The 27,068-nt window shown below is 41.2% G+C and overlaps 1 protein-coding gene and 1 long non-coding RNA gene across 7 annotated transcripts in view; one reads left to right on the top strand and one right to left on the bottom strand.

The window, feature by feature from the left end:
• RIPK2 (receptor interacting serine/threonine kinase 2) overlaps positions 1–10,243 on the bottom strand; it is a 31,721-nt gene extending 21,478 nt beyond the window's left edge. Inside the window, exons 1-3 of one of the 5 annotated variants that reach the window (XM_036995707.2) lie at positions 9,807–10,243; positions 5,100–5,253; positions 2,524–2,679 (exon numbers count right to left, since the gene is read on the bottom strand). In XM_036995707.2, the coding sequence (XP_036851602.1) occupies positions 2,524–2,679; positions 5,100–5,253; positions 9,807–10,114 (618 nt within the window). In that variant the 5' untranslated portion in view covers positions 10,115–10,243. The other 4 variants (XM_017657496.3, XM_017657497.3, XM_036995709.2 and 1 more) reach the window with 4 other exon arrangements.
• A 93-nt stretch (positions 10,244–10,336) lies between these two features.
• LOC140847955 (uncharacterized) overlaps positions 10,337–27,068 on the top strand; it is a 131,481-nt gene continuing 114,749 nt past the window's right edge. For both annotated transcript variants that reach the window (XR_012128307.1, XR_012128306.1), the window contains exon 1: positions 10,337–10,475. This is a non-coding gene — a long non-coding RNA (uncharacterized lncRNA). The remainder of the gene's footprint in view (positions 10,476–27,068) is intronic.

Below are 27,068 nucleotides of genomic sequence, written 5' to 3'. Positions count from 1 at the left end.
TAATCTTTTCAATGAAATGTCTCTTCACATGTTAAGCCCACTTTCTGATGGATTGTTTTTTTAAGTATTGGGTTTTGAGAGTTCTATATGATACAAGTCCATCAGATATATAGTTTGTAGATATTTTCCTCCCAGTCTATAGTTCTTTTTTTTCACCCTTTTAATAGGATCTTTCAGAGAAAAATTTTAATTTTGATGATGTACAACTTAGAACTTTTTCTTTTATGATCATGTCTCTCTCATGTCTAAGTACTCTTCTATGACACCTTCTTAAAGTCTTAGTTTTATGTTTTACATTTAAATCTATGACTTATTTTGAATTAATTTCTGTATGAAGTATAAGAATTAAGTACCTAAAGGTACCAGATGTAGTGGTAATTTCAGTTACCCTATATCTAACTTAGGACAGCAAATAAAAAATGGTGGCTGAGTAATACTTAATATAACTCACTTTATTTTTATAAATTATTTTGCTATACCTCTTATAGTAATATACATAATTGAAGATTATTATAAATATTAGAAATTTTCAAATAAATGAGTAATAGGGAAGTTGGAACAATAGAAAAATTAATACAAGAAAATGTGAGAAAATGAAGTGAAAAAATAAACCTTTATTGAAAGTACTTCCTCTCCCTAGAATAAAATGGGAGGGGAAAATGGAAAGGGAAGAAAGGGGTTGCCTCAGTATTAGTAAAAAAAAGAAATTAATCTATTGTATCAATTATGGAACTATACAGGTAGAAGTGCAATTATTATAAATAGTCAGCTAGTTTCCTGAATCATTACTATAACAACCTTTCAGGTCTCAAGGCAGTTATCCTATGACAGGGAAGTCTTAACATCCAAACTTCAATGACTGTGACATTTTCTTACATGCTCAGTCAAAACTCCTTCCCTATTGCTTCCACTCATTGGTCCTGGTTCTGTTTTTTATGATAAATGGAATAAGTCCAATTCTACTTCCACATGACAACCCTTCTGCTATTTTAAGATAGCTATAATCACCCGCCCCTCACATATACTTCTGTTCTGTTGTTCTTCCTTCTAAACATCTTTAGTTCTTTTAAACAATTTCCTCATGACACAGGTTTCAATCTCAGGTGTTATCTAGATGCATCTGTGTGTATATCCTTCTTAAATTATGATCCTCAGAACTGAACAAAATACTCTTGATGTGATCTAATGCTTGTAGACTTGAATATAGGTGTCACTTCCTAAGTACTGTACTTACCAGTTCCTTAATAATTCATCAGCAGCTTTTGGCAGTAAGTCATATCACAACATTCAAGTGGGATTCAGTGTCAGCAAAAAGCTCTTACAACTTCTTTTCTCATGAACTATTAACTTAAACCATATCTATTTATCATGTGCTTTACAGAATACTTTCTGGCCATCATCAAGTTTTATCTTGTTAGATTTAAGTGATCACTTCAGCCTCTTAAGACCTTTTTGAATGTTATTTCTGTAGTCCGAGGGTTTTAACTTTGTCTCACAGCTTTGTGTCATCCTCAAATTTATTAGCTAGCTTTTTGTATCTTCAAGTCATGATTAAATGCTAACCAGTATAGATCTCAGATCAGAGTTGCACAACATGCACAAAATGGCACTGGTCAATATCAATCCTTTTATTAATCAGCATTTTTGGGAAATAATCATTCATTTTGTTTGGAATACTCCTAAAAGAGCTGTTACACAGCCTATATTTCTCCATTTTGTCCATAAAAATATTAGGAAAGTGCAGGTATCCTCATGATCTACTCCCTCACCTTCTTCAGCCTCATCAGAATGGCTTCCCTGACCAACGACCCAGTTCCTCTGTGTCCTTATACTTTATTTTATGCTTCTCTACAGTATTTACTATCTGATGTAACATTTTTTTATTAATGTGTTGATTGACCATCTCCCCCAATAAGAATATAAGCTCCATGAAGACTAAAGTTTAGTTCATTTCATTAACTGCCATCTGTTCAACACAAGCCATATTAAGTATTTGTTGAATGAACATATGGATGAATTCCAGATATTATATATATATATATATATATATATACCAGATGGTCCTGATAATTTAAGAGTCAAGTATGTTATTATTAAACTATTTCATAATGTTTTATAATATACAAACTATTTTAACATTTACTCTTTGCCAGTACTACTACTGTCAAAAAAAGGAAATGAGTTGGTCATTCCTTTATTCAATAAATATTTGTATAGTAACTCTGTATTTTCCTTGCAACTTCCTGTGAATCTATAATTATTTCAAAATAAAAGATTAAAAAAAAAGTATACTTGACAATTTCAATTAAGACCATAATGAGTTTGTATTTCATATCATAATTATGGTACTATCTCTGTAGTCTTAAGAATAACTAAGCCACTGCAGCAGGAAAAGGGGGCTCTGAAGATAAGAATTACAGGCCATGGTAAAGGGAGAGATACTAAACTGTCTAGGTAGGATAAGTAAAATGGTCTTTAAAATTATAGAACACAAGAATGCACAAAAACTTTTAAAAAAATTACCTTGACATGAAATTCATCATCCAGTAAGATATTCTGTGTCTTTAAGTCATGATGAAGTAGAGGTGGATTCATATTGTGGAGGTAATTTACACCCAGTGCAATTTCGTATAGGATGCGAAATCTCAGTGGCCAAGCAACATTAGGATATTCAGTTTTCTTCATACATATGGAAAGAAACAAAACCAAAATCAGTGGCCAAATTTCACTGTATTTCCACTTAGAAAATTAAACATTCCATGAGGATATATATTATAAACTAAGGTCAAAACATATGCTTATTTTTTCATTACATAATGTCAATTTAAACATTATTTAACATCCTGATTGATCTCTTCCTTAATTTTTAGAGAAAATAATGGTTACTTTATAGTTCTATATCCTTTTGGTCCATATTAGTAATGTAACTAAATGGTATTGGCTCTTCTTTCTTCATTTGACACAGTTTCCAATTATTTTTTTCTGTATTATATTCAGACACATATATACTTTTATTTACATCCATTCCCCGGTTCTTTGGCTTATATCAAGTAACTTGTGTGTGTAAACATGTTCCCATGTATGCACACACACACAAATTTGTTTCTACTACATACCAAACCACACACTCAAAATTTATATTTTAATTTTCCTATTAATATAAAAACCATACTTTATTATAATAATCATTGCATCATTAGAATTATGACCATATTATATTTATTTACTAACCATACTTTTTATCAAATAACTAATTTATTTGCATTCCAGCTTGAAAAATTAGCCTTTGGGAATTTTATTTTTGTGAAGGAGATAAAGATCATGTTTATTTTTGAGTGTATATAATATAGACATATTTAAAATATGTTTCCTACTTCTTGGTACATACAAGTGACTGTCATCTGAATTCTCTTAAAAAATGTTTTCTGAAATAAAAGTTAAGGCAACTTCTCAGGAGAATGAAGATACAAAGGAAAACTAGATAATTTGGGAAGATCCAACAATGAATCATCAGGCACCACACCACTGGGCACATTATTCTAAATTATATGAAAAAGTATGCTTCTACTAAGCGCTCAAAACTGTTCTTGAGAGCTTTTTCTGTGAATGCATCAGCTTATAGTTAATTGATTAATCTGGAAGAGAAGTGGCTCAAACACTTTGTGTTTACATTGTACTTTTATTTTTTCAATGATCTTTTGCAAGGTTGGGGGTGGATGCTTCAGGATAAATTCCACCCTAATACAGGAAACCAAGAGAAACACAAAACATTAATGTTGAAAGTACTTCCTCTGGTAGACATTGGCCCTTATACCTCTGAGTAACTGAATCTTTTAATCTGTAAAATGTAAATTTTCTGAAAACTGCATAGTTCAAAGGAATAATGAGATCTCTCTGTGGTACAGGGTTATATGGAGGTTTCTGGTAATAGAAACAGAGGTAGAAGAGCGCTCACTATAGTTTATGATTTCTCTCAGGAATTAGCAGTCCTCCTGAAGGAGGTTGTAGAATTCCTAATGGGTTCCAAATTTGGATATCAGAGTATCTATTGGGGTGCTGGGGTATGAGGAGAAATCATTAGAATTTATACTTATATTCATTTTTCAAAAAAAGAAAATTATGCTTAACTAATATTTGTGTCTTGACTGCTGTGTTGGTTATACAAATCTTATACATTGACACTAGTTATTTTATTGTCTCGGATGACTCATAAATAGAATGTGATGGATCCTGAAACAAAGAGGAAGTCTTCCATGAGTGGCTGACAGTGGCTCCCACTCTACCTTGTTTGCTTATGGAACATTGTAATGTATTAGAATTTAGTAGTGTGCAGTAATTGGATTTTGTAGATTATGTTACCCAGGTTTAACTAAACTAACCCCCACAAAAATAGACCAAGTAATTTAAATAGATTTCTTAAGAGAAACTTCAGGATTGAGATGTTAATAATATAGATCAAGCAAACAACAATAGATGAATACATGTATTTTGAGAATGAAAATCCCCAAATTTGTTTATTGATAGGAGTAAGGATTCCCAAATTTGTTTATTGATGGGATTCACAAACAAAATCAGAGTAACTGATGCCTTGAAAAAAGGTAAATGGCTTATGACATTGTCTATTACTGGAAAAGTTAATGTATTTGGAACTCAAACATAGATTACTATGCCTATTAATCTAGAACTTTATGAACTGGTATTATTCATATTTAATTTGAATTCTAAATTGTCTTTAACATCAACTAAAATCTAGCTTAACTAACAGTGGGTTATATAGTGTGCAGAGTTTGTGTTTTCTCTCTTACACTCCTACCTGTGTGTACATATACATGTGGATATTGGAATTCAGTGTAAACCTCAAGAATGTAAGCAAAGTAAAATAATCTAGGTCCCTTAAAGTGGAGGGCCTGACCCCACTGTATTTTTAACAACACAAAAGAAGCTACCACAAATGGTGACATTTTCCCACTACAATTGTTTTTCATTATTCTTATTCTGACTCCTCTATATGTCCTCATATAATCTGATCATATGCAAAACTGAAGGCCTATATAGCTTGAATAACAGAATTACTGCCACTGAAAATGTATAATACTTACCCTATGTAGGAGTTCATTTAATGATCCATTTGACATGTACTCAGTAACCATTCCCAAAAATTCAGGCTCATTGCAAATTCCCAAAATTGGAAGAATGTAACTAAATCTAGCTTTGTGTAAAATTTCAGCTTCTTTTAAGACATCATGTCTTTCACTAAAGAAAGAAAATACAAAGTAATGAAACATATACAGTTATGACTATAATACTAATCAAGCCTGGATTTTTTTCATTAATGAGCGTCGGACCTTCTGTAAACTATGCAACTTCTCTTTCCCTTCGTTTCTCCATTTTGAAAGTAAGGATAATACCTACCCTACATATTCCACAGGTCTTCTGAAAGACCAAAATAACTTTGATGAGCCCCTGACAGAAAAAAGTGCTATACACAGGCTATTATTATTGCACTTTTCCTAGGAAAAGGAAATAACACAATGTTTGAGTAAGTTTATAAAGTCTATTTACATTAGAATGATTGGTGCTTTAAACAAATTAAGTTTATGTTGTATTAAATGATCAGATTTGATTACATTAAATTTTATGGTTGTATACCATGTAAAAGTTTTCCAAATATCTGGAATATTAAAAAATTTAAATACTGTAGATTGAAATAACTAGATGATAATAGTTGCACAAGGGTGAAAAATGCTTAGAGATTATACATTAGAACTCAGGAAAAGAACACTGGTAAGAGTAAATGCTTATGAATCCCTGGAACAATTCTGATCCCAGCTTCACTTGCTTATTCATTGATAAAACAAATAAATACTGAACTTTTATTATGAATAAAGAACTATGTTCAGCATTATGGATAATATAAAGAAAAAAATGTCTGTGCCCTCAAGCTGCCCAGAAATCTTTTAAAATAAATACTCATTGTGATTTTGATTTGCATTTCCCTGATGATCAGTGATGCTGAGCACCTTTCCATATACTATTGGCCATTTATATGCCTTCTTTGGATGTGTTAATTATCTTGATCTTGGTAATAATCATTCCACAATGTATAGGTATTCAAATCATCATGCTGCACACTTTAAATACATGTAATCATACTTGTCAATTATTCTTCAAAAGTTAAAAAATGAGGAAAGCAATGGAAAAAATACTTAAAATATAAGGCAGAATGTGGTAAGTGCCACCAAAAACAAATAAATAAGCAAGCAAGCAAATAAATAAATAGAGAACTATGGGGAGCTCAGAAAAGAGAATAAACTTTGGGCCAAAAGAGTTGCTACAGTCTTTAGAGAGGGATTTCAACTGTACTTTAATTTATGGATGGTAGAATTTCAACCATTGAAAAGAGGGCATCAACAATGGATGTGGCCTCCCAAAAAGGAGGGACTTTGCCTTTCTTCTTTTGTTTATTCTAGGACCTGGAACAGTGCCTGTTACATAGTAGATGTCTGACAGATATGAATCAAATGAATTCTAGGAGGTTAAAGTGAAGTCTATTTTTGGAAAATGGCAATTATTTAATATGAATCAGGATATCTAATAGAGTATATAAAAGAAGTAAAGATGAATAGGGTAGACTATGGCCTTATATCAGAGCCTTAAGCCAAGAAAGATGTTCACACTTTTGATAGTCACTGACCTGTGATTGCACAATTTTGAGCAGAGAAATGACATTAGAAAAACAAACTTTTAGTTAGGATGATTAACTTGGTAGCAGGATGTAAGATCAGCCCAAAGAGGTAGAGTTTGAAAGTCAGGTGTTAGAAGATTATAATACTAGATAAGGTGAGAAGCAATGAGAGACTTAAACTATAAAGCTTGTAGTAGAAATGGGAAGAAAAACACTAGCTGAATAAAATGCTCAGGCTGTGGTGACTAAGAGGGATTAAAAAAAAAAAAAGGAAGGAAACTGGAGATGTCATCAGCTTTTACCGTTGATGAATTTGTGTTAGTAGCATCAATAACAGACATAGAAATGTCTCCAGAAGCTCATTAGGTAAGTGGTGATAATTAGTTGGCACTTAAACCACCCAAGCTCTGGATGAATGGCTGTTGAAATAAGAAAAGCAAAAGACATTTCAGACCAGACTATGAGGCCTGCTTTTAAAACAAAAAGCAAAATAAATAAAAAAATCTTAATAATTTATGCTTTGAATAGGAAATATATGTTTTAAAATTCAAGAGTAACAAGAGGGCATCAAGTAAAAAGCTTCTCTCCTCCCTGTCCTTCACCCACTTAATACCCCAACTATGAGGCTCAGACAAATGAGTACTTTTCTAATGGTTGGTTCTAATGGCAACAATAGGTGCAAGGTTGGAGTCAGATTTGAACTTCAACAGTGGGACTCAAGCCTGTTCTTCCCACTCTACTGCTCCATCAGGTAAGAAGGAAAGTCTTTAGGTCAGATTTTTGGAAGATTAAGGAAACCAAAACAGTATGAAAATAGATTTTTATATTTTAAAAAATAAAAACGTAAAATACAGCTTCTATAGGCATATCACTCAAATTACCCACATCAAAATTTCAGTTACATAACAGTTATGTCATCTGCCCTGGGTGTTTCAACAGCCAATCAGACTCATCTACTCATAAGGAATTGGGAGACTGTTGGGGAAGGTCTACTCACTGGGGCAAAGAGAGGTTATGGAAAAGGACTCACCAATCACTAAAATAAGAACATGTTAACAGCACATAAACTTATTTTTCTTTCAGGTGGTCTCAAATAACAATGCAGACATTATCCGCACCAGAGCCTAAGAAGTACATGTATTTATTATCCCCACTTTAAAAGTGAGGAAATAGACACCCTATGAGTCAACTGCATAGCCCAGCCCTATGCTCAGATTAACAAAAATACTGCTAATGTTAACATCTTAGGTAATAAGTTGGAGAAAGAATGTGATGCAGTAATGCCAGAGTTTCACTGGTCCTTATGACTGTTTGATGACAAAATTAATGTCCTACCCAATTTAGTGAAGAATTTTAGACTTTCAAATTGGTTAGAGTATGGAAAGAGTTCATTCCCTTGTCCCCACATGGCGCAAAACTTAGATAAGTTAAAATCTTGAGAAGCAGCGTCCAAAATGGGGGAATCAATTTGCTTTAGAGTATCTAGTGGGTCCATCAGTACTAGATTTCCATACAGTTACAGAGTTGGTTGTCAACTATACATACCCTCTCCAACAAACCATGACCTTTCAAAGTTGACTACATGCACATACAACACTTGCATGGCACTTACTACACAGAATTCAAGGCCCTTGGTAAAATAAACACGCCACACCCTGTTCATCACTGGCCATGGATTATGGTATATAAAAGTGGGAATAATTTCTAGAGGTGTCCCAAATCTACTGTGAGATGTAGCCCATATAAGCATGATAGCAAGACAGCAAAGAAAAGCCACAAGCAGATGAAAAGTCCAATAACATTGGTAGGGCTGAAGCTTAGGAATTTATCTGACATTGGATACTAACAGCCTCTGGCCAATCAGGCATCTGGCACGATGTATTTTGACATTAGATATAGGGGGAGGAGAGGAGAATGTTGCAATCATGAAGAACCCACTACGAACGGAATGCAGGGACTATTTAAATCCCTATTGTTAGGAGAATACACAAAACTAGTGCCTAGACCCACTGACTCATTCATTTGGTCACCCGTCTTTAGTATATAGTTGCAATGTTTTTCTGAAAACCGAAAATAATGCCAGCATTCTCTTAAACCTGGACAGGGCACTAAAATTGTTCCAGGATGTGAGAGGCATTCAAAATTTTTTGTCATTTAAGCGTTGATTCAGTTTATTGTGAGCATACACATTTCCTTTGGGGACAGGCTTCCTTGTGATAGTGACAGGACAAATTAAACTGAGTTTGGTATCCAAACTTTCATTATTACATGTAAGCAACCACGAACAAAACCAAACCAACAGAAACCCAACCCAAAACATCCTGGTTTTTGGTGTGTGGAGAATGGAAGCCCAGCAACAGAAGGGGAGAGGGCAGCGGAGAGAAGAAATGAACGTTGGCATATGACTGCTCCTTCTCCCGAGAAGCCGGTTCTCCCCACCCTGCTAGCGCCGGGCCTAGAGGTGACAGGGGTGGGGCGACCCGGAGGGTCACCGCCGCTGGGGCTCTAGAGCGCGCTGGCTCCGGGATGGTGTTGGCGGGATGGGGATGCAGGCTTCGGGGTTTCGCGGGGGCCCCGCCGGGGCGCCCTACCTGTCGAGCACAGGGGTGTGGATGTGCAGGTGCTTCACGGCCACCCGAACGCGCCAGTCTGCATGGCGGGCCGACGACACGGTGCCCGACGCACCGCGGCTCAAGTAGCGCAGGTCGGTGAGCTTTCGGTAGGGAATGGTGGGCAGGGCGCTGCAGATGGCCTCGCGGCTCATGGTCGCGGGCGGCGCGGGCTCGAGCCGCCGGCTGGGTCTGGGTGGCCCGCCGCTGCCAGGCTCCCGCGGCTCCGCCGCCGCCCACGGGTGCCCGGGTCCCCCCCCCCCCCCGAGCAAGCCAGGCCGCCAGGCCCTCCCCGCTGACGGACACTAGGTCACGCGGTCGCTCATTCCCCACGCGGCCAACGCCGGCCGCGGCTTTTCCGGAGCCGCAGAGGACTCCCTGTTTCTGGAGGCCGGGGTCACTTCGCGGCGGTGCCCCGCGACGAGGAGGAGCTTCCTCTCGCCGACCTGAGCCTCCCAAGCGCGTCCCGCCGGGCGAGACTCGCCGCCCGAGCTCCTCCCTCCCAAACTTACCGGGCGACGTCACCGCGGACACCGGGGCGGGGAGAGGGGCCGGGCGGGAGAGGGGCCCAGGCCAGTGGCCGTGCCGATTGGCTCCCGTCTCGGCCTGAGGCTCGGGGTCTCCGCCGCCTGGCGCAGTCACATGATCTGTGGGACTTCAGCGGGGCTCCGGCAGGGGTTTGGGGGCGGTGGAGGGAGACAAGGGCACTGCTTTGGAAAAGTTTTCTCTCTGGGAAAGTTCCTCTCAGCTGCCCGTTGTCCGCTGTCCGGTTGGTCAGCGGACCCTCACACCCACGAGGAATCTCCTCAGGGCCGCGCATCTAGGGAGTCACCGAAGCCCGGGATCGGCTGGGTCGCAGCTGGCGCTCAGTTCCCCACTCGGCGCCTGCGCGGGAAGTGCTTTTGGTGGGGAGCGTGGTGCTGACTGCCCATGGCGCCACGGCAGCTCGTCTGATAGGGAGTGAATTTGGCCTACCGGTATCTCCGGTCTTCTCTCACTTCCGGCTACTTAAGGAGGCAGGGGTGGATGATAGACCCTGACAGTTCAGGTGTTAAGTTCATGATACGTGCTTCTCTGCTAGGCACCTACTTTTCTCCCTCGTATCTCTTACGCCCATAATTATATATTGGAAAATACAGATGGAAAAATAACCTTCAGAGAGTCCATCCCTCTGATTCCAGGTAAGACTGCAAGAATTTCTTTCTTACAGATCTGAGGCATGCAATCAGTGTTTAATGCTGACCAAACAGATTGCAAACATCTTTCCGTCTTTTTACCTTAAACACTTTATATATAGACCACTATTTTATGAGTGCAAATATTATATACAATACCAAGCCCATAATAGCCATTCAGTGAATTTTAAGAAACAGTGATAAGGAATGCCTGACTCGAATGGGGGATTTTTGCTTACGGAGAACCAATGCTTCCTATTTTTGTATTGTCAGAAATCAGAGTAACAATGTTATGGTTTACAATAACGGGAAGTTGTAATGGAATAGTGTGTTTTAAAATTTTGGTTATTTAAAATAAAACGCTTAGCTTTAAAGATATGGTCTGATATTCTGTGCTTTGTTGCTCAATAAGCTTTTTGCTAGAAAAAGTGTTCAGAAACTTTTCCCATTCATCCATTCACCCAGTCAATGAACAAAGAATTCCAGAAAAAGAGAACATAAAATAAACAGGGAGGAATGATCAAAATAATAATTCACGAATTTTTTCTAGGACCAAAGGACAGCATCTCCATATCAAAATGGCCCACCAAGTACCTACAGTGAATGAAAAAAGAGCTATATTAGAGCACATCATTAAAAAGGTTAGAACCTTAGGAATAAAGAGCAAATTCTAAAAGTTTTCAGAGGAAGAAATAAGAATAAAGGGATGGGAATTAGAATGGCATTAGGTTTCTCAACAATAACACTTTAATGCTAAAACAGTGAGGTGAAATATCTTCAAAGTTCTGAAGGCCGGTAACTTCCAACCTATAATTCTATAGTCGGTCAAACTATCCATCAAGTTAAGGGCAGAATAAAAAATATTTTCATATCTACAGGAGGCAAACATTTACCTTTTAAAAAAGGAAAGCTACTAGAGAATGTGCTCCAATAAAGCATGGGAAAAGTCAAGAAACCGAAAGACGTGGTATCCAGAAAACAAAATGTGAAGGGAAACCCCAGGATAAAAGAAAAGTGGCAAAATTAGAGAGCAGCCTGTTTTCCCTAGAGCAGAAAGATCGCAGATTCCAAGAAGAAAGACTTTAGTTAAAATAATTGAATTTATAGATTGTCTAATTTTGAGTATTTGGGAAATTATGTTGATAGGTGTTTGATACATCTAGTGAAATTTGTGATAAAATTGGTGAGAGAGCTCAAAAAGAAATTGAAAAAAAGGAGGCAATTATTAATTCCGTGAGAAATAAAAATTAAACAAGAATGGAAGCAGCATTTCTCCAAACTATTCTGTGTCATTGAAAAGTGTAATACTTTTCAGGGCTTTTTGAAAAAGTAGTATACTGTAAATTCCTAAGGTGAGAATATGCAGCTTAGAACTTTATAAAATGTATTTATATTTTTAATTACATTACTTTTAAATTTACTTTAAAAATAAGTAATATATTCACATGGTTAAAAATGTAGAAGTATAAAAACCAGACAATGTAATAGAAAATTGGGCAGAAGACCTAGGCATCTCACAAAAGGGATATCTAATATCAAATAGCAAATAAGGTGTTACGGTGCTCAACACCATTAGTTATCAGGGAACTACAACTTAAAAGCACAGTGCAATACCACTACACAAATAATAGGATAACTAAAAAAGACAATATACTAAGAGTGGGTAAGGATTTTAGCAATTGGAATTGTTGTACACTGCCGGTGGGAGTATCAGTACAATCAATTTTATAAACTATATGGGGATATACGTTAAAATTGCACATATGCAGATCCTGTAACTCAGTAATTCCTTACCTCGGTAGGTGGACATGCATATGTATACATTGGAATGCTCATAGCAGTGCTATCCATACTTCAAACTAAAATTATCCAAATACCTATAAACAGGATGGGTAAAGAAATTGCTCTTGTAATAGAAGAGCAATGAGATTGAACAGTGCAGCCAGTATTGACGAATCACATAAATAAACGTTGGATGAAAAAAGCCAGGCACAAAAGAGTATATATTGTATGAGTCCATTTTTATTACATACAAAAATAAGTAAAATATCTATGCTATTAGATATCAGGATAGTGGTAACTTTTATTTTTTAATTTTCAATATTTTATTGAAGTATCGATATACAACCTTTTTTTTTAGGGTTTTCTTTTTTTAAAAAAAATTTTTATTAGGATACAATTGATATACACTCTTGTGAAGGTTTCCTATGAAAAAACACTATGGTTACTACATTTACCCATATTATCAAGCCCCCACCCATATCCCAATGCAGCCACTGTCCATCAGTGCAGCAAGATGCCACAGACCCACTGTGTGCCTTTTCTGTGCTACACTGTTCTCCCTGTGATTCCCCACACCATGTGTACTACACATAATACCCCTCAAGCCCCTTCTCCCTCCCTCCCTACCCGCCCTCCCACACCCCTCCCCTTTGGTAACCACTAGTTCATTCTTGGAGTCTTTTGAGTCTGCTGCCATTTTGTTCCTTCAGTTTTGCTTCATTCTTATACTCCACAAATGAGGGAAATCATTTGGCATTTGTCTTTCTCTGCCTGGCTTATTTCACTGAACATAATGTCCTCCAGCTCCATCCATGTTGTAGCAAATGGTGGGATTTGTTTCTTTCTTATGGTGGAATAGTATTCAATTGTGTATATGTACCACATCTTTTTTATCCATTCATGTACTGATGGACATTTAGGTTCCTTCCATATCTTGGCTATTGTAAAAAGTGCTGCGATAAACATAGGGATTCATATGTCTTTTTGAATCTGAGAAGTTCTATTCTTTGGGTAAATTCCAAGGAGTGGGATTTTCGGGTCAAATGGTATTTCTACATTTAGTTTTTTGAGAAACCTCCATATTGCTTTCCACAATGGTTGAACTGGCTTACATTCCCACCAGCAGTACAGGAGGGTTCCCCTTTCTCCGCATCCTCGCTAGCATTTCTTGTTCTTAGTCTTTTCGATGCTGGCCATCCTTACTGGTGTGAGGTGGTATCTCATTGTGGTTTTAATTTGCATTTCTCTGATGACTAGCGATGTGGAGCATCTTTTCATGTGTCTGTTGGCCATCCGAATTTCTTCTATGGAGAAGTGTCTTCAGCTCCTCTGCCCATTTTTAATTGGATTATTTGCTTTTGTTTGTTGAGGTGCATGAGCTCTTTATATATTTTGGATGTCAGCCCTTTATCAGCTCTGTCATTTATGAATATATTCTCCCATACTGTAGGGTACCTTTTTGTTCTATTGATAGTGTCCTTTGCTGTACAGAAGCTTTTCATCTTGATATAGTCCCACTTGTTCATTTTTGCTTTTGTTTCCCTTGCCTGGGGAGATGTGTTCATGAAGAAGTCGCTCATGTGTATGTCCAAGAGATTTTTGCCTCTGTTTTTTTGTAAGAGTTTTATGGTTTCATGACTTACATTAGGTCTTTGATCCATTTCAAATTTAACTTTTGTGTATGGGATTAAATAGTGATCCAGTTCCATACATGTAGCTGTCCAGTTTTGCCAGCACCATCTGTTGAACAGACTGTCATTTCCCCGTTGTAAGTCCATGGCTCCTTTAGCGTATATTAATTGACCATATATGTTCGGGTTAATGTTTGGACACTCTATTCTGTTCCACTGGTCTGTGGGTCTGTTCTTGTGCCAGTACCAAATTGTCTTGATTACTGTGGCTTTGTAGTAGAGCTTGAAGTTGGGGAGTGAGATCCCCCCCCCCACTTTATTCTTCTTTCTCAGGATTGCATTGGCTATTTGGGGGCTTTGGTATTGCCATATGAATTTTTGAACTATTCTAGTTCGTTGAAGAATGTTGTTGGTAATTTGATAGGAATTGCATCAAATCTGTATATTGCTTTGGGCAGGATGGCCATTTTGACAACATTAATTCTTCCTAGCCAAGAGCATGGGATGAGTTTCTATTTGTTAGTGTACTCTTTAATTTCTCTTAAGAGTGTTTTATAATTTTCAGGGCATAGGTCTTTAACTTCCTTGGTTAGGTTTATTCCTAAGTGTTTTATTCTTTTTGATGCAATTGTGAATGGAATTGTTTTCATGATTTCTCTATTAGTTCATTGTTAGTGTACAGGAAAGCCACAGATTTCTGCAACTTTTGTATCCTGCAACTTTGCTGTATTCCGATATTAGTTCTAGTAGTTTTGGAGTGGAGTCTTTAGTGTTTTTTTATGTACAATATCATGTTAACTGCAAATAGTCACAGATTAACTTCTTCTTTACCAATCTGGATTCATTGTATTTCTTTGTTTTGTCTAATTGCCATGGCTAGGACCTCCAGTACTATGTTGAATAACAGTGAGGAGAGTGGGCATCCCTGTCTTGTTCCCGATCTCAGAGGAAAAGCTTTCAGTTTCTTGCTGTTTAGTATGATGCTGGCTGTGGGTTTGTCATATATGGCGTTTATTATGTTGAGGTACTTGCCCTCTATACGCATTTTGTTGAGAGTTTTTATCATGAGTGGATGTTGAATTTTGTCAAATGCTTTTTCAGCATCTATGGAGATGATCATGTGGTTTTTGTCCTTCTTTTTGTTTATGTGGTGGATGGTGTTGATGGATTTTCAAATGTTGTACCATCCTTGCATCCCTGGGATGAATCCCACTTGGTCATGGTGTTTATCCTTTTGATGTATTTTTGAATTCGGTTTGCTAATATTTTGTTGAGTATTTTTGCATCTACATTCATCAGGGATATTGGTCTGCAATTTTCTTTTTTGGTGGGGTACTTGCCTGGTTTTGGTATTAGGTTGATGTTGTCTTCATAGAATGAGTTTGGGAGTATTCCCTCCTCTTCTATTGTTTTGGAAAACTTTAAGGAGAATGGGTATTATGTCTTCTCTGTATGTCTGATAAAATTCCAAGGTAAATCCATCTGGCCCGGTGGTTTTGTTCTTGGGTAGTTTTTTGATTACCGCTTCAATTTCGTTGCTGGTAATTGGTCTGTTCAGATTTTCTGTTTCTTCTTCGGTCAATCTTGGAAGGTTGTATTTTTCTAGGAAGTTGTCCATTTCTTCTAGGTTTTCCAGCTTGGTAGCATATAGGTTTTCATAGTATTCTCTAATAATTCTTTGCATTTCTGTGGGATCCATCGTGATTTTTCCTTTCTTGTTTCTGATTCTGTTGATGTGTGTTGATTCTCTTTTTCTCTTAATAAGTCTGGCTAGAGGGTTATCTATTTTCTTTATATTCTTGAAGAACCAGCTCTTTGTTTCATTGATTTTTTTCTATTGTTTTATTCTTCTCAATTTTATTTATTTCTTCTCTGATCTTTATTATGTCCTCCCTTCTGCTGACTTTAGGTCTCATTTGTTCTTCTTTTTCCAATTTCAATAATTGTGACTTTAGACTATTCATTTGGGATTGTTCCTCCTTCTTTAAATATGCCTGGATTGCTATATACTTTCCTCTTAAGACTGCTTTTACTGCATTGCACAGAAGTTGGGGCTTTGTGTTGTTGTTGTCATTTGTTTCCATATATTGTTTGATCTCTATTTTAATTTGATCATTGATCCATTGATTATTTAGGAGAATTTTGTTAAGCCACATGTGTTTGTGAGTCTTTTTGCTTTCTTTGTGCAAATAATTTCTAGTTTTATACCTTTATGGTCTGAAAAGTTGGTTTGTGGAATTTCAATCTTTTTGAATTTACTGAGGCTCTTTTTGTTGACTAGTATGTGGTCTATTCTGGAGAATGTTCCATGTGCACTTGAGAAGAATGTGTATTCTGTTTCTTTCGGATGTAGAGTTCTATAGATGTCTATTAGGTCCATCTGTTCTAGTGTTTTGTTCAGTGCCTCTGTTTCCTTATTTATTTTCTGTCTGGTGGATCTGTCCTTTGGAGTGAGTGGTGTGTTGAAGTCTCCTAAAATGAATGCATTGCATTCTATTTCCTCCTCTAATTCTGTTAGTATTTGTTTAACATATGCTGGTGCTCCTGTATTGAGAGCATATAAATTTATAAGGTTATATCCTGTTGTTAGACTGACCCCTTTATTGTTATGTAATTTCTTTATCTCTTGTTACTTTCTTTGTTTTGAAGTCTATTTTGTCTGATACTAGTACTGCCACACCTGCTTTGTTCTCCGTGTTGTTTGCCTGAAATATCTTTTTCCATCCCTTGACTTTTAGTCTGTGCATGTCTTTGGGATTGTGGTGAGTCTCTTGTAAGCAGCATATAGATGGGTCTTGCTTTTTTATCTATTCTGTTACTCTGTGTCTTTTGATTGGTGCATTCAATCCATTTACATTTACGGTGATTATTGAAAGATATGTACTTATTGCCATTGCAGGCTTTAGATTCGTGGTTACCAAAGTTCAAGGGTAGCTTCTTTACTATCTTACTGTCTAACTTAACTCGCTTATTGAGCTATTATAAACGCAGTCTGATGATTCTTTATTTCTCTCCCTTCTCATTCCTCCTTCTCCATTCTTTACATGTTAGGCATTTGGTTTTGTGCTCTTTTGTGTTTCCTTTGACTGCTTTTGTGGGTAGTTGATTTTATTTTTTGTCTTTAGTTAGTATTTTGTTGGTTTTCTTTCTTTGCTGTGATTTTATTTTCTCTGGTGACATCCATTTAGCCTTAGGAGTGCTCCCATCTAGAGCAGTCCCTCTAAAATACCCTGCAGGGGTGGTTTGTGGGAGGCAAATTCCCTAAACTTTTGCTTATCTGGGAATTGTTTTACCCCTCCTTCACATTTAAATGATAATAGTGCTGAATACAGTATTCTTGGTTCAAGGCCCTTCTGTTTCATTGCATTAAATATATCATGCCATTCTCTTCTGACCTGTAAGGTTTCTGTTGAGAAGTCTGATGATAGCCTGATGGGTTTTCCTTTGTAGGAGACCTTTTTCCTCTCTCTAGCTGCCTTTAAAACTCTGTCCTTGTCCTTGATATTTTCCTTTTTAATTATTATGTGTCTTGGTGTTGTCCTCCTTGGGTCCCTTCTGTTGGGACTTCTGTGTGCTTCTGTGGTCTGAGTGACTATTTCCTCCCTCAGTTTGGGGAGGTTTTCAGCAATTATTTCTTCAGATACACTTTCTATCCCTTTTTCTCTCTCATCTTCTTCTGGTACCCCTATAATATGGATATTGTTCCTTTTGTATTGGTCACACAGTTCTCTTAATATTGTTTCACTTCTGGATATCCTATTATCTCTCTCTGTGACAGCTTCTCTGTGTTCCTGTTCTCTGATTTCTATTCCATTAATGGCTTCTTGCATATTATCCCTTCTGCTTTTACATCCTTCCAGAGATTCTTTTATTTCTGTATTCTCCCTCTGTACTTTGTCTGTTAGCTCTTGCATTTTTCTCTACAGATCCATCAGCATGGTCATGACCTTTATTTTGAATTTTTTTTTCAGGAAGATTGGTTAGGTCTGCCTTCCCAAGCTCCTTCTCAGGGAATGTCTCTGTTAGTCTGGTCTGGATAAAATTCTTCTGCCTTTATGGCGATAGAGGTAGTTGTGGGGAGTTGGCATATGTATCAGCTGGGAGAATGTCTCTTCTTGCTAATTTGTGGCCTTCCTCTCCTGTGAGAATGGTAATCCCTAGAGGCTTGTGCTGGGCAGGTGCGTGCAGATGGGGTCTCTGATTATTGCCCAGGCTGCTATGGAGGTCTGCGAAGCTGCTGTGGGTGTGGCGGGCATCAGGCTGCTGCACTGCTATGGCGGGACCCCGCCCAAGAGGGGACGGGCAGGAGGCTGTTTTGCACCGTGAGGGGCCTCCAAGCTGCATTGCTGCCTAGGTGTTAGGGAGCTTGGAGGTCCCTGGGATTCCCAACTGCCTGGCTGAGTGCTCTGGGATGCTTCCTTTCAGCTGTGAGGCCCCTGTCCTTTTAAGACTTTCAAAGATCGCTTGCTTTTCTTTTGTCCCAGGGGAACCTGCTGCAGGGACCCATTCTCAGGTTTTACTGTTCTGTTTCCCTAGTATCCAGCACAACACACACTGTGTGTCTACGCTCCTGATGCGGATGGCTAGAGCTGGGTATTTAGCAGTCCTGCGCTCCCTCTCCTTCCCCGCTCTGACTCCTCTCCTCCCGCCAAACAGGTGTGGTTGGGGGTCCCACTCAGGTCCTGCCAGGCTGCGGCTTGTATGTTACCCCCTTCGTGAGTCGCTGGGTTCTTGCAGGTGTAGATGTAGCCTGACCGTTGTCCTGAATCTTCTGGTCTCTCTTTTAGGGATAGTTTTTTTTGTTGTATTTTTAAAAATATATATGGTTTTGGGAGGAGATTTCTACTGCTGTATTCATGCCGCCATCTTGCCTCCTCTGGTCTATTTTCAGTTTTTTGAGGAACCTCCGTACCACTTTCCACTGTGGTTGTACCAATTTACATTCTCACCAATAGGGTATGAGGGTTTCCTTTTCTCCACATTCTTGCCAACACTTGCTATTTCTTGTCCTTTAGGTAGTGGCCGGAATAGTGCTTACTCCTGTATGGGGGGTAATAATTAAAGGGACATGATGAGGGTTATGGGGTGTTAGTAACATTTTGTTTCTTGATATAGAACCTAGATTGTAGGTGCTAGTTGCATGAGCATGTTTAGTTCATGAAAACTCTGTGAAGTTACACTTACTGTGCACTTTTCTATCTATGTATTTTATACTTCAATAAAAAATAAATAAATTTAAGTATAAAACAAATATGTGCACATATGTCTCTCACTTTTATGTAATTAGTATACCATTCCTTTTATTTTTTACTGAATCATAGTTGATATATGGTATTATATTGGTTTCAAGTATACAACACATTGGTTCAACAGTTGTATGCATTAAATCCTTACCCCAACTAATGCAGTTACTGTCAACATAGAGGTTGCAGAATTATTGACTATATTCTCCATGCTGCACTTTCATCCCTGTGACCAATTTATGATTGAGACTTTTGTGCCCCTTTATCCCCCTCACCCACTCCACCCACTCACCCTAACCCCTTCCCCTTGGTAACTACCAATTACTTCTCAGTGTTTCTGCTCTGAGTCTACTGCTCTTTTGTTCATTTTTTTGTTTTGTTTTTAGATTCCACAAATAAATGAAATCTATAGTATTTGTCTGTCTCTGCTTGGCTTATTTCACTGAGCATAATACCCTCTAGATCCATCCATGTTGAAGGGTCCCCACCAGTAAGATGGCAAACTTCCAGCTTCTCTTCGGGGTGCTCGGTTCCCGCCAGCGCCACCTGAAGCCCAATCACCTCTTGCCCCCCTCCCAATCCCAGCACCTAGCCAAGAGCCAACAGCCCTGTAGAAGTAACACCACAATCACCCCATGCCCCTTCCTATATAACCCAGCACCTTTCCCTAATAAAGCGGATTTCTCCGGTGAATTGCTGCTGTGTGTCGCTCCTTTCCTTTCATTGGTGCCGAAACCTGGGAGACGGGACACCCCAACTGGGCCCTGTCTTCCCCCCGACACCAGCAGCAGCTTGCCCTCGTCCTCTTTTTCCAGCGCTGGCTCATCACACTCACCACTCCTCTCTGGCCTTTAGGTAAGTTTTCCCCCCGAAGTGGGCCACTCTTCCCCGAGCTATCGCAGTGCCATTGACCGTGATCGTCCGGCAAGGCTCTGACTCTCGGGGACGAGGAGGGAACTCTCCCCGCCTCAGGCCTTCACGGCTGCGGCGGACCCTCAGGTCCTTCCTCCAACAGCCATAAATCCCCGCCTCAGGCCTTCACGGCTGCAGTGGACCCTCAGGCCCCGCTCCAACAGCCATAAATTAGGTGACTCCTTTGCTGATAAGACACTCCCTTTTTCCCCCCTCCTCCTTCTGTTCTGTCCGCTGAAATCTGTTCTATCTGCCAAAAATTCCTAGTGCTAGGTACCTCGTGACTCCAGCACTCTGCCTTCTTAGGGAAGTCTGGGTGACGACCCACACTTCCTAAGAAATTCCGACTCGTGTACGAGTTTCTGCAGACCACCAAGGATCATCGGGGATGCCCTTTGTCTCCTTGCAGTCTGCTTCCAGTCCGAAGATCTCCATTTGTCTTCCCCTGTTTGTCTCCTTCTCTGTCCTTTAGCCATGGGAGCCTCCTCATCCCTCCCTGAAAGTTCAACCTCTTGAATGCCTGCTCAAGCATCTAGCTACCCTCTCCCTGACGCCTGATATAAAACCAAAACTTCTCCATAAATATTGCTCCCAAGATTGGCCGACATACCCCCTAGACAATAACAACCAATGGCCCACAGGGGGAACTCTTGATCCTAACATCACTCGCAATCTCTTTAACTACTGCCAGCGCCTGAAAAAATGGAAGGAGATTCCCTATATCGAAGCTTTCCGCCTCCTCCTCCCCCCGCCCCCTCCCAAGTTCTCCTAGCCTGTAAGCCGCCACCCCTGCAGAAGCCTCCCGTTCACTCCCTTCCCCTTCTTCTCCTACAACAGCCCTTCTCCCTTCCTCCCCCATCTCACCTCCTCCACCTTCGTCCCCCGCAGATTAAGCCTGAGCCATTCAGTCCCCCTTTAACTAGGTCCTGGGGGCCTCCTCCATCTTTGCCCTCATGACCTTTTTCTCCCCTGTTAGGGACCGCCTTTGTCTTCTCACATGTTTGTAGGGAGAATGGGAAAGCACCTTCCCCCATGTCTGAACGCAGCATGGGAAAGCACAAGCTAGAGAACAACCGGTGCAGTCCTTAGAAGTTATCTGTCCACAAAAACATATCTTGTCCTCGAAGATGAGCCAAGACTCCTCACTCTGAAAATAGGGAGACCTTGAAGATGTGTAGAAACACCGCTCCTGCTTCTACCTATGCCCTTCCCTCACTTGCCGATATGGCAGGAATGGAGAACAAAGAACATTCTGTTTACACATTCCATAAGCAATTAACTGGAGCCCTGCTGTAGCTCAGTTAGTAGAGCATGGGACTCTTAACCTCAGAGTCATGAGTTCAAGCCCAATTAGAGCGGCAGAGGCAAGCAGCTGGGCTGCTGGCTGGCAACACATGGGTCCGATTCTATCTTTCTTTATTTTCTTTGACACCCCCCTTCCGCACTTCAGGACCTGCTCGACTAGGCGCGGCTAGACCACGTCACTCCCCCACAGACTGAGCCAGAACCCTTCAGTCCCCCTCAGACTCGGTCCTGAGGGCCTCCCAAAACTATCGCCCCCCCTCCGGGAGGTAGCAGGATCCAAAGGCATCGTGCGCATTCACGTCCCTTTCTCCTTAGGAGATTTAGCCCAACTAGAGAAACACCTAGGTTCCTTTTCCACTGATCCCACGACATACATCAGGGAGTTTCAATGGACCCTCCAGTCTTACAACCTCACACATCATGACATTTTCATGCTCTTGGCCAATACTCTCCTCCCTGAAGAGCGTAGACGAGTTTGGGACTTAGCCCAAACACATGCTACCGAAACCCACAGGACTGACCCCACCTATCTCCCTGGCCCCACTGCTGTCCCCGAACAAGACCCACACTGGGATTATAACACTGCCGTGGGTCTCTGCTCTTGAGATATTTTTGCCTCCTGCTTAATAGCAGGTTTGAAAAAGGCAGCTCGTAAAGTAGTCAATTTTCAAAAGGTCTAAGACATAATTCAAAAGAGAGACGAAACCCCCTCCTAGTTCTTAGACAGACTCACTCAAGCCCTATTACAGTATACCAGCCTGGACCCAGAAACACCTGAAGGAAGACATGTCCTTATGACATACTTCCTAGCTCAAAGCTACCCCAACATTAAAGCTAAACTCAAAAAGTTAGAACAGGGACCCGCTACCCCAGAGACTGAGATCCTAACAGTGGCCTTTAAAGTCTTCCATAACCAGGAGGAGGAGAAAGAATGCCGTAAACAAAAGGCTGATCAGGCCAATTTCCAAATGTTGGCCCAGCTGATAAAACCACAACCTGGGCACCCCTCTACAAACAAGCCCCCCCCAGGAGCTTGTTTCAAGTGCAGAAAAGAGGGACATTGGTCAAGGGCGTGCCCCTCCCCCAGATCTCCTACCACCCCATGCCCCAGATGCCACAAAAAGGGCCACTGGGGGTCTGATTGCCCAACCACCCGAAGGGGAGGCTGGACGAACAACCCCCATCCTAAGCCCGCTGTAGTGGGGCTGGCAGAAGAAGATTGATGGGGCCCGGGGGCTTCTCGCCCGACCATTTCCATCACCAAACAGGAGCCCAGGGTTACTTAAACAGTAGACGGTCGCCCCATCTCCTTCCTCCTAGATACAGGAGCCACCTTCTCAGTCTTGCGAGAATCCCGGGGCCCTACCTCGCCAGCCATTACTCCTATAGTCGGGGTAAGAGGTGAACATATTTTCCCATTAAATGCCCCCCCCCTTTTATGCACAATCCAAGACAATCCCATACCTTTCTCCCACTCCTTCCTGGTTATGCCCCAGTGTCCCATCCCTTTACTAGGATGGGACATCCTTTCTCTCCTCCACGTTTCCATAAGTATATCCACTCCCACAGCCCCCAGTACTCCCTTTCTGATGGCCCTCATAGCCGACGACCCCCCTCTTCCCAATGAAAGCTCTGGTTCCGCCCTCATACACCCTGTAAATCCCAAAGTTTGGGACATTACAAGCCCCTCCATGGCTCTATGTCCTCCTGCCTCTATCAAATTATGTGACCCCTCTCAGTATATCTGTCAGGCCCAATACCCCCTAACCACTTCAGCCCTCATAGGCCTCCAACCCATCATTCAAGATCTCTTAAACAAAAATAACCTCAGACCCACTCATACCCCGTTTAATACCCCCATATTAGCTTTAAAAAAAAACCCAACAGATCTTTCCGCCTTGTTCAAGACCTTCACCACATCAACATGGCCGTTGTCCCTATCCATCCCTTAGTTCCAAATCCGTACACCCTTTAATCGCAGATCCCTGCCTCGGCCTCCCACTTCTCCGTCCTAGATCTCAAGGACGCATTTTTCCTATCCCTCTGGACCCCTCCTCACAAGATTTTTTCACATTCACCTGGACGGACCCATACACAAGACATTCTGAACAACTCACTTGGACAGTTTTGCCACAAAGCTTCTGAGATAGTCCCCATGTTTTTAGACAGGTCCTAGCTCAGGACCTCAAACAGTCTCATCATGATCACTCCAAGTCCACCTTATTACAATACATGGACAATCTTCTACTCTGCAGTCCCTCGTGGGAACAGTCTCAACTTGACACTGCCTCCCTACTTAACCTTCTAGCTTCCAGAGGTTACCGAGTAGCCCCCATCAAAGCTCAAATTTCTTCTCCTCCTGTCACTTACCTCAGATTCCTTCTATCTCAACAAAGAAAGTCCATTACCTTAGACAGAAAATGGCTCCTCTCTAACCTGCCCGTTCCCAAAACCAAGACAGAAATCCTTTCCTTTCTAGGCCTGGCTAGGTATTTTAGAGCATGGATCCCTAACTTCTCCCTGTTGGCAAAACCCCTATACGACCTCAGCAAGGGCCCCCCTAAAGAACCATTATCCTCCTCACCCCGAAACTCCTTCATTAAGCTCCGTCAAGCCCTTGTGGAAGCGCCAGCTCTCCATCTTCCTGATTTGTCGAAGCCCTTCTCATTATACATTCATGAGAGGTCCAGTCAAGCTCTAGGAGTCCTAAGCCAATATTATGGCCCATCCTTTGCCCCAGTAGCTTATCTCTCCAAGCAATTAGACCCCACAGTTCGGGGATGGGCCCCCTGCCTACGAGCATTAGCCGCTAGACAGCTCTTGCTGAAGGAAGCTCATAAACTGACATTCAGGGCGCCCCTTACCATTCTGTACCCACATCACCTAAAAGATCTCTTAACCTACAAAAGTTTACAGACTCTCCCTCCCTCCAGACTCCTGACCTTACTGTCCTCTTTTCTCCAAAATCCCGTTCACCCCCTTTGCCATCCATACCCGAATCATGACTTTTTCCTCCTTTACTGCTCTCGTGCTTTTTTTCCTCATTCCTATTGTCTTCCCCACCACCCCAGCCTCCTTTGTATGGCGATTCAAAGTCAGACAGACTTACGCACAGCATCAAACAAAAGTTACTGCCCTCATTGCCACACCAGACTGCCCTTTGAAAAGCTGCTCTGAGCCTTTATACCTCCACTTTCCTCCCTCCACCGAAGTGTTCACTAGCAGGTACCCTTATTCTCCCTACCTCTGCTTCCTCTATGACCAAAAACAAGCCTATTGCAGGCGATGGCCAGACACCTACAGGAGATGTCCGTACTGGTCTTGCGCCATTCACTACATGGGTAACTTCCAGTACCCACAGTATTACTCCTCCAACTGTTTCATGAAATATCCCAGCGGCTTATTCTCCTTATCAGTCCCAGATCCCTGGGACTCTCGATGGGCCACTGGAGTCACAGCCTCACTTTACTACGGGGGGTCCTTGTCCCCCCACGGTACCCTGCATATTTCTCGAGAGTATGTTCCCTCTCACTCCCAGATCTCTCAAGTTGCATCAGATATCAGACATTCTGAAAAAGTCATTATCCAAACTCTTGACGGCGCCTCTTCATCTTATTCCTCCTACTCTTGGTTATAGCTCATTCAAAACACCACCATCTTTCTCAACCACACCCTCAACACAGCCAATTGTTTCTTATGCACATCACTACAGCGCCCACTGCTGGCCACCGTGCCGCTTAATATTTCCATCTACTCCTTCCATGCAGAAGGACAACCCCTCTGCCCCCTGGCAGACATACCCCTATGGGAACCAGAATACGCAGATAGTCTCACCATCCACCACTGTGTAGGCCCAACTCCACCCCCCTCCAGCACACTTCACTGCCTCTCTATCTACACCCCTACCTCTGGCTCTAAGACGTTTGCGCAACCGGGACACTTCTTTTGGTGTAATGGCAGTCTTTTCAACTCACTACCTCTCAACTCCGATACACCCTGCATTCCTGTCACCATAATCCCACAGCTTACACTTTACAGCATTGCAGAATTTCTTGAGCTCCAACCTCCCTTGCCCTCATGCACAAAAAGGGCCGCTTTCCTTTCCATCATGGTCGGTATCTCTTTGACCACCTCAGCCATTGGGGCATGGTTTTCAGGAGGAGCCTTGAGTCACTCTCTATGGGCATTTAGAGATCTCAAACTTGAGGGAGCCCTGACATTCACTGCCGATTCCCTGGCCTCTCTCCAAAGACAGGTCACTTCGCTAGCTAAGCTCACCCTTCAAAACCGGCGGGCCTTAGATCTGCTTACAGCTGAGAAGGGTGGCAACTGCGTCTTCCTCCAGGAAGAGTGCTGCTATTACATCAACGAATCCAGCATTGTAGAAATTGACATTACCAAACTCACCCACCTTGCCTCCAGCCTCCACTCTGCTTCCAATTCCAACCCATTCTCTTCAATACTAACAAACCCCCTCCTTACCTGGGTCTGGCCCATTGTAGGCTCCATAATAATCATTCTTCTCGCCTGTCTTTTCTTACCCTGTATAATAAAGTTCATCAAATCCCAAGTCGGAAAAATCTCTAATCAAGCTTTCAACCAGCTTTTAGTCAGGAACTACCAACTTCTGGCCACAGAAGATCCCTCACCCTCACATAACCTCCTCACCACATGCTGAGATGGACCCCTCTCCCCGCTGGAAACTGTTCCTGGAAACAATGGCCACAGACACCTGGCTTCTGGCACCCGTATCCTCCTGGCACCACCATTAGAATCAACAAGTCCTCGACCTATAGTTACAGGGAACCTTCATTGATTTCCAACCTGAAGAAGTCCACATCTACTCGTCCTTACTGTGGGGAGTCTTATCAACCCTTTCCTCCCAATCCTCAAGCCCTCACTCCCTTCTCCGCTCCCATTCAGCAGGAAGCAGTCAGAGAGAAAGCAACGTCCACAACCTCATAGAGGAGAAAGGGGGGAATGAAGGGCCCCCACCAGTAAGATGGCAAACTTCCAGCTTCTCTTCGGGGTCCTCGGTTCCCGCCGGCGCCACCTGAAGCCCAATCACCTCTCGCCCCCCTCCCAATCCCAGCACCTAGCCAACAGCCACCAGCCCTGTAGAAGAACATCACAATCACCCCATGCCCCTTCTTATATAACCCAGCACCTTTCCCTAATAAAGCGGAATTCTCCAGTGAATTGCTGCTGTGTGTCGCTCCTTTCCTTCCACATGTTGTTGCATATGGTAGGATTTCTTTCTTTTTTATGGCTGAATAATATTGTGTGTATATACCATGTATTCTTTATCCACTCATCCTTATCCACTCATCCTGATGGACACTTTGGTTGCTTCCATATCTTAGCTATTGTATTTATTGGTAATAAACATAGGGGGCATACATCTTTTTAAATCAGGGATTTTTGTTTTCTTCAGGTAAATTCCCAGAAGTAGAATTGCTGGGTTATATGGTATTTCTATTTTAAGTTTTTTGAGGAGCCTCCATTCTGCTTTTCACAGCAGTTGCACAAATTTGCATTTGTACCAACAGTGTGGTAGGGTTCCCTTTTCCCCACAACCTCACCAACACTTGTTATTATTGTCTTTTGGATAGTGGCCACTCTAGTGTCAGGTGATATCTCATTGTGGTTTTGATTTGCATTTGCCTGATGATTAACGATGGGAACATCTTTTCATGTACCTGTTGGCCATTTGTATTTCTTTTTCA

The sequence above is a fragment of the Manis javanica genome, chromosome 2 (assembly GCF_040802235.1).
Source record: "Manis javanica isolate MJ-LG chromosome 2, MJ_LKY, whole genome shotgun sequence".
NCBI classification, from domain to species: domain Eukaryota; kingdom Metazoa; phylum Chordata; class Mammalia; order Pholidota; family Manidae; genus Manis; species Manis javanica.
The sequence above is the reverse complement of the archived record's forward strand: the minus strand, read 5'-3'. Positions and strand labels throughout refer to the sequence as shown.